The sequence below is a fragment of the Cydia pomonella genome, chromosome 8, assembly GCF_033807575.1.
Source record: "Cydia pomonella isolate Wapato2018A chromosome 8, ilCydPomo1, whole genome shotgun sequence".
Taxonomy (NCBI): domain Eukaryota; kingdom Metazoa; phylum Arthropoda; class Insecta; order Lepidoptera; family Tortricidae; genus Cydia; species Cydia pomonella.
The window spans coordinates 19,024,138-19,038,401 of NC_084710.1; the positions used below are offsets into that span (position 1 = coordinate 19,024,138).

A 14,264-nucleotide genomic window follows, 5' to 3' on the forward strand; every position below is an offset into this window, starting at 1 on the left:
GTTGTAGATCGCAAACTTAGCTTAGTTTGTGCTGTGGTTATTATCCAATTAGCATGCATAATCCGCTAGGTTTTTTTTTGGTTCACCATTTTGAGCAGGAAATTCCAGAAAACAGGTAAACAAATAAATAAAAACTGATACTGGACAGTATGTTATCGGTAGTCTGTAAATAAAAAAATACATAAAATTTACTTTTTTAATGCATAAAAATTTGCTCCAAAACTACTAGACCGATTGAGTTGAAATTTGGTACACAATTATACATATGAGTATGGTCCCAAAAACAGACGAGTAACGAAAATAAAGTAATTTTAAACTTGATTGACATTTTTGGGGAGGTAAAATAGAAAATTTTAAAAATAAATGTTTTGCAAACTATAATGTGTGGCATATAATACTAAATGAAAGGGCTTATTGTAAATTGTAAGGATTTTTCTTAAATAATTTTGAGGTAGATCCAACCCACAAAATTGATATTTATTTAAGATGGATCCTTTACACTAAACTAAGTCCAATTTAATTTCTTAAATTGAGTACCCCAAAAAAATAGTTATTTTTTATTAGTCGTCTCAAAGATTTAACTAAGTTACTTAGTACCCACCAAGCCAGCAAAGCCTAGCAAGTATATTTTGAGGGCTAATATTACTTGTAAGCATTCAGATTTCTCGATTTATTTACCAGATTTGTTTCACTGATAATGACTTGTTGAATAACCGAGAATGCTGAAATTTAACGTCGCATTTTATGTAAAACGCCATTCCTCAATGAATACACGATAAGAATGCAGGATGTGTTTAGGTTAGACAGATCCAAGGCCATTTTTGACGGATTGGGTGTCATTCCCCACCAAGCACAGTTTAAAAGCAAACGAGAGCGCCTACCGCGAACATAGACAATCGTTATCTGCCTCTCTATCGCTCTCGCATATTCGATTTTCCGGTGTTGGTGGAAGGCCCTTAAAACGCCTACCGCGAAAATCGGAATTTTGTTATTTGCATACAACTCGACTCGAATGTGGAAGAGCAATAGAGAGACTGATAATTAAATTACGGTATTTGATATTGTTTTAAATCTAGAGGTATTTTTTCAGTGGTTATCAAGAACTCTATTCGTCCTCGCTTCAACAATGTTCTTGAGTACATAGCCAATTCCCAACTACATCATATATAAATAGCTGTAAAATATGTGCTAACAGCGATCTTCGATTTTTTAATTTATATTTTTTTAAACGAAAATTATCGAGTTTATTTTGTTTGGCGAATGACCTGTCAATCGAATCGTTTTATGAAACGAAGGACAAATAAAAATAAAATCTTTCACAATACACAGATCGACCTAGCCCCAAACTAAGCAAACCTTGTACTGTGAGTATCTACTACGAGGGTTTCTGGTTTCTCGACCTTTTTTATTTCTCGAGGCACGGGAATTCTCGACCAGGATTTCTCGAGTTTCTCGAGTATCTCGAGAAATTTTAAAAGTTTAAAAAAACACCATGTGTTTTCATTTTTTTAACAATTAAGCTGCTTAAATTGTGCTATTTTGCTAATAAGAATATATCAGGATGATTTGATTTATCAATAATAATTTAGTTTTGTAATATTTGTGACTGCATGGCCCTATAATTCGTTTTTATAGCATTAGAAATAAGTTCAGCGATCTAGATGTGTCTTTAAATTGAAAAATATGTTGCAGCAAAAATGTAATAATTATAAATCAAAATCATATACGATCATTTACATTCGTTTGCTTTTATCAGTAATAGTTACTAATTTTTTAAAGCTGTTTCAATAAAAAGACACATCAAGATTGTTTACCTTTTTTCTAATGCTTAAAAACGAAGTATAGTAATGAACCTAAATCGAGATGAATTCTCTAGACATTTGAAGGTAAAGTTTCAAAACATGACAATCGGTAGAAGCCAGAACGATAATGGACGGATCAAGTAAGTTTTTTATTTGGTTGATTGACTAATACATTTTTAAGTACCTGAAAATGTATTTTTTTTTTACATTTATTTAACTGTCTAATGAAATACACTATAAACACAGTGTTTACTTTTTACTAACTACAAGAGATTTATTTCTCGAGTTCTCGAGGCATTGAGTTTTTTATTCCACCTCGACAAAGGACAAATTTCTCGAGATTTCTCGCCTCGAGAATTCTCGAGCAGAAACCCTAAGTACTACATACTTAGATAAGATAATATTCATAACTCAAACGAATATTCTTGATAAATTCAAAAATAAATGCCCTTACCGGGATTGGGACCTCCTGCTTTGTAAGCACGGTCACTACCGACTAAGCTAATTATGAGGCCGTTAATATACACATACGCTACGTTTATAACCAATTTCGAAAAAAAAAATATTATTAATAGTCGGAATAAAACAACTCAAACATTTTTCATGCAAACTTTTAAAATTACAGGTCTCAAAATTGACTTGTAAGAGTCAACTTTACTTCTCATTTATTGCGAGTTGTTTTCAGCACTCCTGCTACTTAATATTAAATAAGCAATTTCGTAAACGCAATGAAATCAACTTGTCTATAAAGTGGAAGCCCTTTCGGGTGCAAAAAGGCGTGCAGTGCAAAGTTAAATGAAGTTTGAGATTTCGTTTAGTCTATTACAAGAAATTGTTTTGGTCGTCGTTTAATGAAAAACTTTTTACTCAGACTAGTTTTATTTCTTACAATTGTTCTTACCCGACGAAGTACATATTTCGAAAATGTATTACAAGTTTAAGGGTCTGTTTCACGAAGTCTGAGTAATGTAGTGGGATAACTAATTAACAAATAAATTAACTGCCAGATAAAACTTCCTGCAAAACTTAGTACTTTATTTACCAGTTAAGCTTATTTGAAGATTGTGAAGCGCCAACGATGACTATTCGTCAGATAAGTGGCAAATAGGTTATTCAGGATTTTACTTTGTGAAACAGATCCTAGCTGTTTATTGCAAGGTATCGTCCAAATATATAAGATTATAAACGAAAAAAACGTACTTAAGTTTACTGGTCCATAATAATATTATAATGCAAAAGTAACTCTAATAAGTCTGTTTGTCTGTTACCTCGTCACCCTTTGACCGTTAAACCAATTCAGATGAAATTCGGTATGGAGATAGTCCGGTTCTGGGAAAGGACATACGGTAGTTTTTCTCAGAAACCATTTCTTAAGGGGGTGAAAAGGGGGGTGGAATTTACTATGGAACTGGAATATTAAAAGTGCTAATTCTACACAGACGAAGACGCGAGCATATGCTAGTTGTTTTATAAATGTCGTTATGATATGAATGTGATTTTGATTAGTTTTACACATAAGCAAGCAAGCAATAAAATGCAAGTCTCAGGCATTTGCCCAGCAAAGCCCGTCACAGACGGAGCGATAATATTTATTAAAAAATTAACGTATAATACCGACAGATATCTTATTATAGCATAGCTAAGCATCACGCACACGCCAACGATACCAACATATATATCGCTGTCTGTCTAGTACCTCATTGTGAGAGAGACGAAATATACCAAAATATATCGCAAGGTATCTAGATGCCTTGCTATAAGATATCGTAAGGTACTAAAATATATATTATAGCTTCGTCTATGTGGACTGTCAAATTGTACGTAAAATATATCGTAAGATGTTTTGCTATAAGATATATTTTGGTATATTATCGCTCCGTCTGTGACGTGTTAAGGGTGGAATCACATCTATCTATCATCAATTTAGATGTAAAATTATAATTATATGTACTTATATTTCTTTTTTGTGTAAATAACATTGTAAATCTTCATTCAGGAAAAGCCATACGATATATATATACATCTATCAGCATCGAACCGCATTTTATCAGCGAACGAAAAAAACAAAACGAACTAAACAGCTCCGCGGCACAAAGTTAACGCCCCGCCCGCTTCGGCACAATCTGTGTGGGGTCATTTTGCAGAGCTAGTTCGTCATCTATGTTTATTATCAATCGCTGCATTTTATATATGGAAAATTGCTACGCACGCATTGCGTATGCAATGCCTTCAGCTTTCCGATGCGTACGCATCTTCATACTAACGAGCGATTTCTCATATACAAATTGCGGATCGATTCTGACAGATGTAATTCCACACTTAAACCATTGAACTCATAATAAAAGGCTATAAAATATGAATATTATTCCTATTGCATCACCGGCCTTGGCATAATTTGACTACATTAATTAATCGTCTCAAGACGTCTGGCTACGTGCGTGCTATTTAGTCTCGGTGATAATGGACTTTAATATCAAGGGTGCAGGTGTGAAAATTAACTGATAAGGAAAGTATAAAGCGGCTATTGAAATTTGCGAATAGTACTTGATTGAAGGGCTATTGGTTAGTAACAGGGCACTGCTCATAATGTGCAAAGTAAGCTTTGTATAGTACAAACCTTTTCAAGTTAAAAGTGTATTCTGCAGCCATATTTTAATTTACTATTGTAAACTTATTTAGCCCATATATGTCCATAGCCTCCCGAGTCCTGACGACTGGGTTGCAAAATTTGCCAGCTTAATTTAAACTCTGTCAAATTGACAAAGAAACTATTTCTGAGCATAGGTATATGGGTTAGTAGCAATAATTTATGAATTGTCTATGAATGATCAGTTAACTTCAACCTTTCATATATATGTGGTGGTCAAAAATCGTGGGTGCAAACCTCGGTTGTGCTGTTTAGAGCAGAATAACCGTTCTCGATAAAAATGCAAAAAAATTATAAAAAATCGGTCTGGATCCTTATTAAACACTAACAAGAGGTTAATGTTATAGTACATTAATACTATAGAGGCCGGGAAATGAAGGGTTGCAGGCCAAGTAGATATAGGATAGAGATACACGGTCGGCAATCCCGTTTCTCGCCAAGATTTGTATAGTGCTTTTCTCTAACTTGCACTGAAAAAAAATGTAGTCAATTTGTTTTATTCGTAGGTTTATATATCCAAAGAAGCGCTGGTGGCCTAGCGGAAAGAGCGTGCGACTTACAATACGGATGTCGCGGGTTCAAACCCCGGCTCATACCAATGAGTTTTTTGGAACTTATGTACGAAATATCATTTGATATTCACCAGTCGCTTTTCGGTGAAGGAAAACACCGTGAGGAAACCGGACTAATCCCAATAAGGCCAAGTTTACCCTCTGGGTTGAAAGGTCAGATGGCAGTCGCTTTCGTAAAAACTAGTGCCTACGTCAATTCTCGGGATTAGTTGCCAAGCAGAGCCCAGGCTCCTATGAGCCGTGGCAAAATGCCGGAACAACGCGAGGAAGAAGAAGAAGTAGGTTTAACAGCCAAAAACAAATTACGAATCTAGTCATACCAAGATAAGTTGGCAGCAATTTTGACAGCCTAGACAGTGCAAATGTTATTTCAAACGTCAAACTTCTATGAAATTATGATGTTTACTTAACACTTGCACAGGCTGGGCTATCAAAATCGCTGCCAACTTAACTTGGTCTGACTCTACTATTATTTGATCGGTGAATGCCAAGACGTTGTGTCACAATTTGATGTTTAAAAACCAAAGGTTGCTTCAATGCCGGATTTAGAGGTCCGGAGGCCTCGGGCAATAAAGGAGTGGAGGCCCCCTGGCCCCAAATTATTTTCCTAATAAAATGGTAAATTTTCCGAAGTCTATTGTGGGGGCCCCTCTTTTGTGGAGGCCCCGGGGCTGTAGCCCCGGTTGCCCTCCCCTAAATCCGGCCCTGGGTTGCTTTACAGGTCTAGGTGTGCAAGGCTGTATGAAATTCGTTTACATATCATCTTCATTCATCCCGCCGGATACGTAGTAGTTCCGGACCTAATTTGAAGTAAGTCATCAACATTTCATTTCATTGCAAGTTTGAGAAAAATATTCCATCTTCCTATAGCCGATGGTCCATATTATTAAGAATTAAGCCAATCAGGTACCTAAATGTTAAGTCAATAATCAACTCAGTATCTTATTTCTTTAGGTTCTTACTGATAAACATAAGTATACCTAATTACAATCAATAAAATCCTGTGATCTTGGTTATGTTATGTAGGCTCACCATGTGTATAAACAGCGCGGCTTACGTGGGCGATGACTCGCGAATGCGACGCGGCGCGGCACTTCGGCCCAACGGCATTCGGAGATCGTAGGATACTTCCATAGGAATCAAAGGATTGAATTCACCCGCGCCGCGCCGCTTCGCGTTCGCGAGTTATTCGCTCAGGTAAGACACTGCCTAATAAGTAGAGATTACTTTCTAGAAACAACGCTGACTATTATATATTTTCTTTACAAGCTTTTATTTAACTTGCCCTGTTAGTATGCTATTTTGATAGTTTCCAATTTTGCAAACTAAATTTGACACAAAATTTGTATACATATGTAAGTCGAGTGACAATACAAAATTATGATAACATCGAGCTGATCTGATATAGAGACAGGAGGTGGCCACAGGAACTCTGTGATGAAACAATGTAACCTAATTGTGTTTTGGGTTTTTCGAATTGTCTCGATGAGTATTGGTTGCCCGTGGTAAGAAAAGTACAGTCAGCGACAAAAGCTTGTACTAAAAATGAAATTTTTGACATAAAGTTATTTTATGATACATGAGACAAACGAGCAGACGAATCGCCTGATGGTAAGCCATAACCGTCGCCCATGGGCACCTGTAACACCAGAGGGGCTGCAAGTGCGTTGCCGGCCTTTAAGATGGGAGTAAGTTTTTTTATTGAAGATTTGAATGTCGTTTCGGTCCCATAATATACCGGGTGCTTCATTCCACAGTTTAGCTGTACGATGCAGGAAGTTCACAGCGAAATGCTTTCGTATGTCCGTCCGGCTGTTCTCCTTAACAGATCGCATTTTTTCAACCGATTGTTGTGAAAATTTGTGAGCGATGTCCATAATTAATATTGTTTTTTTTTTGTCGATTCGGTATCGCAATTCTTCAAAATGGCGGAGCCAGGAATGCATACTGGCACTGACTCGTTTTATTTTTGATACTACGTCAGTGGCAAACAAGCATACGGCCCGCCTGATGGTAGGCAGTAGCCTCCGTAGCCTATGTACGCCTGCAACTCCAGAGGAGTTACATGCGCGTTGCCGACCCTAAACCCGCCCACCCCTCGTTGAGCTCTGGCAACCTTACTCACCAGCAGGAACACAACACTATGAGTAGGGTCTAGTGTTATTTGGCTGCTGTTTTCTATAAGGTGGAGGTACTTCCCCAGTTTGGCTATGCTCTAGATCTGGAACGACATCCACTGGCTGTGCCCTACCACACAAAGCGAGTAAACATTCACAATGCCCATACCACTCTTTTGGACGTAGTTTAAGAACGTACCCGGATCCACATTGTTGTAAATGTTTAAATTATAATAAAAACCTTGTAAATAAATGTATTATTATTCTTTTAAGTGTAAACAAATTGCTACTGGTGAATATTATAATGCAATTGACATAGTAAAGCAGGATTAATGTGTAACCCACAGCAGCTGACATTTAATGGCTTCATGGTAAACAAGAGGCTTTAAAAAAGGGCATTCAAGTGTGGTGAATAATAAAAGCACATGCGAGACAACTAAATAAAAAGGACTGTTAATATCTAACTGAAATTAATCTTATCATTACTGCAGTGTGTGACACTTTGACCTCTTAGGTGCTTGGCAGTTAGTACACTGCATCCGATTCGCAAGTCACTCCGACGTGCGAGCGGGATGTCGCTATAATACGCGCATAGCGTTGTCTCGCTCAAACATCGTAGCGACGTGCGAATCGGATGCAATGTGCCATACAGTGAGGGGAGTATGACGTACGTAAATGCAATGAGTATGCACTTTTGGCTCAGGCAATGTCCCTTAGCACGACTGATTGTTGTTGATTATAATAAGCAAATCTAATATCATTGCCACAAGATTAACTCTTAGCTACCCCTTGTGTTTTGCATTTCATCAAGATTGCAAGCGTTGACATATATCTAACGACGGGCCTTACGGGCACTAAGAATGGTGCTAGTTCAGCAGTCACTCACAAATTCGAGCCAATCGTGCAGTCTAATGCAACTAGTTGCAACGAATCGCGTGCGTGATGCGAACTCATCAACCAATCGCGTTGTGGCGTTAGACTGCACGATTGGCCCAAATTTGTGCGCGTGACCGCTGTACTGGCCCCATTCTTATTGCCCGCAAGGCCTGTCCTTAGATATACGTCAATGATTGCAAGTCTTTATATTAACTGGTCTTTAGCAGCATGCGTAGAATAACTGGGACACTATGTGGAACAAGGGTGCATAGCGAGATGTTAGATTAAATAATAGTTACAAGATCCAGACATACTTTTAACCAAATTATTCCGTTTTTATCACAAAATTGGAAACTTTTTAAAGAGTCGCAGGGTCACTGAGTCACACGAACCTAGCCGCCGCTATACAATCGAAGTTAAGCTCTCATTTTAAAGCGTCATTCGGAAATAACATGACATTTGATAATTTTGACATAAACATTCAAGTAGGTAACATAGATATATCTACCTGTCTGGTACTAACAATAAGTAATTTTTGTTGGTAGAAATTGTAATACCAAGAAATTTGAGTGAGTAAAAGTTTTACATTACATACAAAACCCTTTTCTTTTCAATATATCTCACAAGATACATAGTTTTTTTGTTTTATCAGGCTTGAACGAACTTTTTTATTTAAGTTTTTTAAGTTTTAGTCTAGAAAAGGGTTAATAAATTTAACCAACGAAAACTAGAAATAGAAATTTATTTGCTAGAAATGTGGTACTAGTACGTAAATGTTCATGCCAAGTTTCATGTTATTTCAGAAAGTCCGTTCAAGTGTGTAGCGGAGGCTAGTATTAGCCTTACCACGAGTTTGACACGGACATACTCGCTAACGTCTGCGTAACTTACTTTCTACACATTTCGCTCGTACGTAAGTAAGTTACGCACATGCTACTGTCATGTATATGTCAGTGTCAAACTCGTGGTAAGGCTAAAGGTAAAGGTAAGGCTTAAGACCACTTGACTGGCAAAGAAGGTATTAATTAACCTTCTGTAGCTTCTAGTCACAATACAGGACAAACTTTGTTCATTTTGCACAAGTAACCTCGAATTAGCTGATTGATATGCATGCATGAATCATGCTTTAAGTGTTTGCGACTGGAGCGCCCGCCTGGCGGCCATTGTACACATTAAATATTAGAAGCCATAAAAGTTCACATAATTAACACTATAGCCTTACTACTACTACTTAATACACACAAAAATTCACAATGTCACAAAAGTCTATTTTTCGTGGCTTTCCTCTGTGACATATGCGACAATGTGCGTGACATATAACTTGGCTGTTTTTTTAAATATTTTAGCAACGACTAAAACGTGACTTTTGCAATAAAAATATGTATTTTCCTTAAACAAAAATGTAGCCTATGACTCAAGAGCCCTGGCAAAATTGACTAAACTTGTAAACAAGTGCTAGTTCTTGTTTGTATTGAGTTTTTAATAGTTATTTTTTTATTTACCAGGGCACAAATATGTTGTTTAACCTCTCGTCATATTGATCTGCCACTGTCTTCATGTGAAATTGATGTGTAAGATACACAAATCATACTAAATAATTGAATTTACATGTGTTTTCAGGCGATTGAATTTACACGTGTTTTCAGGCGATGGCCAAGTCTCAATATATTTATATAAAACATTAAAGAATTTTAATTTTGATATGCGTCACTATAAGATGCTGTTAATTATTACGTAACAACTTAATGCTTCGAGTACGGAGATTCCAGACACAATTGATTTTCAATTGTTATGGACCACGATCGTGGCAAGCGTGCTCCACCGTAGACCGCATCATCGCTTACCATCAGGTGAGATCGTGGTCAAACGCTTGCCTATCGTTATAAAAAAAAAAAAAAAGCAAGGTACGCTCAATGCCAGGCCAAATCAACCAGGTCATGGACTATTTAACAAACATCTTTTTATAACAGGTGTCACACACAGTCCCCTATGCCGAGGATGCATGGAGACAGAAGAAACAGCCTCTCAGGTGGTGCTCGAATGCAGTGGCGTGGCCCCATACAGGGCAAAACATCTGGGATTCCCGAGAGACCTCCCCGAGGTCCTACTCAACATTGAAGGTTTGATGGGATTCCTCGAGGAGTTGGGCTGGCAAGACTAGCCAAACTCCCTTAAAGTTCCTCCCTTGTTTTAGTTTCGGCCGAAACCGAACCTTCGACCGAAACATGTTTAATGCCAAAACCTGCGAAATACGAAACTTCGGACGGACACTAGCGAAACCAAAGCATCAACCGAAACATAATTTTTATGCCGAAACCGAAACTTCAGTCGGACACTAATCAATAAAGACTATATTACAGTGCTTAAATTCACTTAAAGTGAATTTAAGCACTTGACCCCTGTAAGAAAATACTGTTCAGTTGACAACCTTCTCAATGCTTACAAGTCAAGGCGAGTTCCAAGGGCAACTATAGATATTCACTGTGCATTACTCACAACTCACAGATACTGTAATTACTGGAATACATGTATAAGTTATGTTTAAAGTGATAATATAAACAGAGGAAGCCATATTAGCAGTAGGTATATTTATTTATTAAAACTTGAATGCACAATATAAAAATAAGCACAAATGGCAGAATTAATGCCTGGCATTCTCTACCAGTCAACCATAGGGTAAACAGAAATTGTCGAACATGGGTGCAATGAGACAAATTATTTCCAATCTAAAAAAACGTGAGTGTACTATTTTAATATATTTAATAAGGTTTTAGCATATTATTTTACAAACAGTTTGTAGACTTAAAGTAATCTGACATGTAGCAATGAGTTTTTGAAACTTGAAAACAGAAAAAAAAGTTTCTGTTTATAACTATTATGACAAAATATAATTTGCACAGATTCACCCTACCAGTTACTGAAAATGAGCAAGGAATTCCAAGGGGAATTTATGAATGTAAAGATGCCTACAACCATGATCATACATGAATGTTACTATAGGTCAGTGAGTTTCTTGAGTCCATATATTAAAATATTAATCAAATAAAATGACGATCTTGGTCTGTTTCTACTTGAGTTTATTAAATACCTAAGCAAATGTAATCTACAGCACAAAATAGGTTGACGGTCGAGATACAGATGGCCGTCCACCATTTGGTGGCTCCTACTACAGGTCTACCATTTAACTGAGGTGTTTGGAATGTTATTATGGTCAGCTACAGAAAGCTGCAAGTAGCTGATTTGTATTATGTTAAGTAAGAAAAAAATTTAACATAAACTACTTTTTTACATCCAAAAAGTCAGTTATTGTATAGTATATTGTACGAGAAAACTAAATAGACAACTTCTTTACTAACTGCCTGAGACGACTAGTAAACTTATGATGCCACACCAGATTGAATCAGTGGGCCATTTTATTTAAAGGCACAGGATGGACCAAACTAATGTGAAAGTGAGTTTCCTTGGTTCTTGCTATGTTCGATAGAAATTGATCCAGCAGTTTGACGAGTAACGGCTCTTTTCCAAAATCATGTAAGGCATTTTTAGCATGCAACAGATTTTATATATTATTAATATTTATATATAATCCATTTCATATTGGCATATAGCCGGTTATTTAAATTTTTAATTCAATTTAATACAGTGTTAACTATAGTGACACTTAAGGGACCGGATAGTTTTTGACACTATAGAGAGTTTTCATTGTATAGAGTGAAATTAATACTACAGTAAAGCAACTATAGCCAACAAATGTCAACATTATAGGGAGTGAATTGTTTTATCGAGTGATGTTATATGGAGTTAACGCTGTAATTATTATTCTGTTGCAATTCAAGAGAATGCACAATATTGGGAGTAGTGTAAATCAAAAGGAGTGGCATTTGCCCAGCAGTGGGAAATAAGAACAGGTTAGGAAAAAACTTACAAGTAAATTAAAATTTGTAAAAGAACTGAAAAGTTGAAGTAAAGCATACCTAAACCTATAAGTACTCATTTTTGATTATTGTTGATTACACAGACCAATATAATTTACTCAAAATTTTGCAAACATGTTAACTAATAACAATTTTATAAACACTACATATTTTCAAAGAGAAATGCAAGTTATACGTAAACACAACTATGTATGCTTATGAGTATAAGTTGTTTGTGTGTGTAACATATGATTCATTGTATATGACTTATATGAGAGTTAACTTGTACAAACATAATCATTATTACATCTGAACTTTCGCAGTTTAATGAGCGTCTGGGGGGAGTAACTATGCACTGGAAAACATACACGATCAAAATCCAACGACGATAGGCAACATCTGTGTTATGTGTAAGTATTGAACAGTATACGACTAGAATATACAAAAAAACAAGTCTCTTACCTCGCCGCTACGAGCTGCAGGAGAGTTTTCTTCGATTTCGTATATAATGTGTGGCAAACCGGCTTCGCCGAGCAGTGAGAATCCAAATCCCAAATTATCACTACGGTTTAGGACCACTAGTCTTTCGTCAGCCATATTCAGTGCACAGCAGCATTGATTACCATGCACAGTAAAATATCACTATGAACACATATAACAAACCGATGCAGAATTGCAGGTAAGGATATTATAATTGATTAACGAAACGAAAAATCTTTATAAAATCATGAAGCACGATAAACGGCAGCGCACCCAACCAACCAACCAAAGCGAAGGAGACAGATAGTTTACAATATTTCATTCACTCTCAACTAAACATTCATCGTCGCAATTTTTTAACAAACAATGCGTTATTTGCTGGTGCTCGAACAGCTTGGAATAATTTTTAATTGTTGCCAGTAATTGTATCATTTCATCAAATTTATGAAGATCGTCAATGATCGCACCGGACCGCGACTTTGGTGCGGTCAAAATATCGTTATCTCGCTCTCACTTATAGGTGCGTTCTTAACTGCCGTACTGTTGCCTTACACACGATCGAAAATGCGGCGCACGGCTCCAAGTCGCATTAAGGTCGCGGTCCGATGCGGTCGTCTGTGGATACTATTATACCACCAAGATAACTCAACGGCATAGACATACAATATAACTTAGCGGTAATATCTATTAAATTATGACGTTTAATGTAACACTTCCACGCTCTGTGCTACAAAATCGTTGCAGAGTTATCTTGGTCTAACTCTAAAAGTTTTTGAAAATTAATTCCTCTTCTGAAATAATCTTGGATTTAAATCCAAAATTTATTTACGGCATTCATAATTTACATTCGATACAGATTTCTTCAACAAAAGTATCGAGTTGAGTGTAAAATGAAACCTTGTGCTTTGGGTGCTGTCAAATTAAAGCGATTCCTTCGATTAGTTTTTTTTTTTTTTTTTTTTTAATGGCTTCGCGCTCCTGGCGCATTCAGCCAGACGAGTAAAACGGGGAAACGGAATTAAGGATTACATTAAAACGGGTAGGACGGAATTTTGGAAAAGGATCAGGAAAAGGTTAATAATTCAAATAATTTAAAGTTTAATGTTGTGACGTGAAATAAAAGAATACAATGATTTAAATATATATGGAGATGAATCATTAATATACAGGAGTGTTGTAATAGATGTGGGAAACGGAACTTTTAAATCTGACAGCTGTCTTAATAATATAGAACGGTCATATAGGTTACAATTACCAGAAAAAAAGATATGATTAAGATCAGCGGGATCAGTTCCACAAATACATGCAGAACTGGCCACACGATTTTGTAGTTTCAGGTGTTCCGGTGTACATACATGGCCCAATCTCATACGAATCAACATACTAGTTGCAGGCTTTGGCAAAGAGATTTTAGCAAACCAAGGTTTGGCAGGAATTGTTGTTTGTATGCTACGATAATGTAACGCAGCGGCACCCGCACCAGATGCCCATAATTTTGTCCATTCCATTCTTAGATATAATTTAGGCAGTGCCAACAGGTCTTCAGCAACATTCCTAAACGGAAACATGTCCCCAGAACTAATGGCATCTCGAGCCAAGTCATCCACCCTTTCATTGCCTTTAATCCCTCTGTGTCCAGGGATCCAGGCAATGGAAACCGAATACCCTTTAAGACGACATTTTAACAGTTGGCTACGGATTTGATAAATAATTGGGTTATTAGATTTAGATTTGAAAGGAAATTTAGCTATTGCCTGAAGTGAACTTAGAGAATCTGAGAAAATAATAGTTTTTTTAAGATGCATTATAATGATGAATTCTATTGCTTTCAGAATTCCAAAGCACTCGCCACTGTA

General features: G+C 36.7%; 1 protein-coding gene across 1 annotated transcript in view; it reads right to left on the reverse strand.

The window, feature by feature from the left end:
• The window catches only part of LOC133520774 (PH and SEC7 domain-containing protein), a 60,148-nt gene extending 46,891 nt beyond the window's left edge, over nucleotides 1–13,257 (reverse strand). The window contains exon 1 of the mRNA XM_061855432.1: nucleotides 12,391–13,257. Coding sequence (XP_061711416.1) covers nucleotides 12,391–12,525 — 135 coding nt within the window. The 5' untranslated portion in view covers nucleotides 12,526–13,257. The remainder of the gene's footprint in view (nucleotides 1–12,390) is intronic.
• Between the last annotated feature and the right edge of the window lie 1,007 nt (nucleotides 13,258–14,264).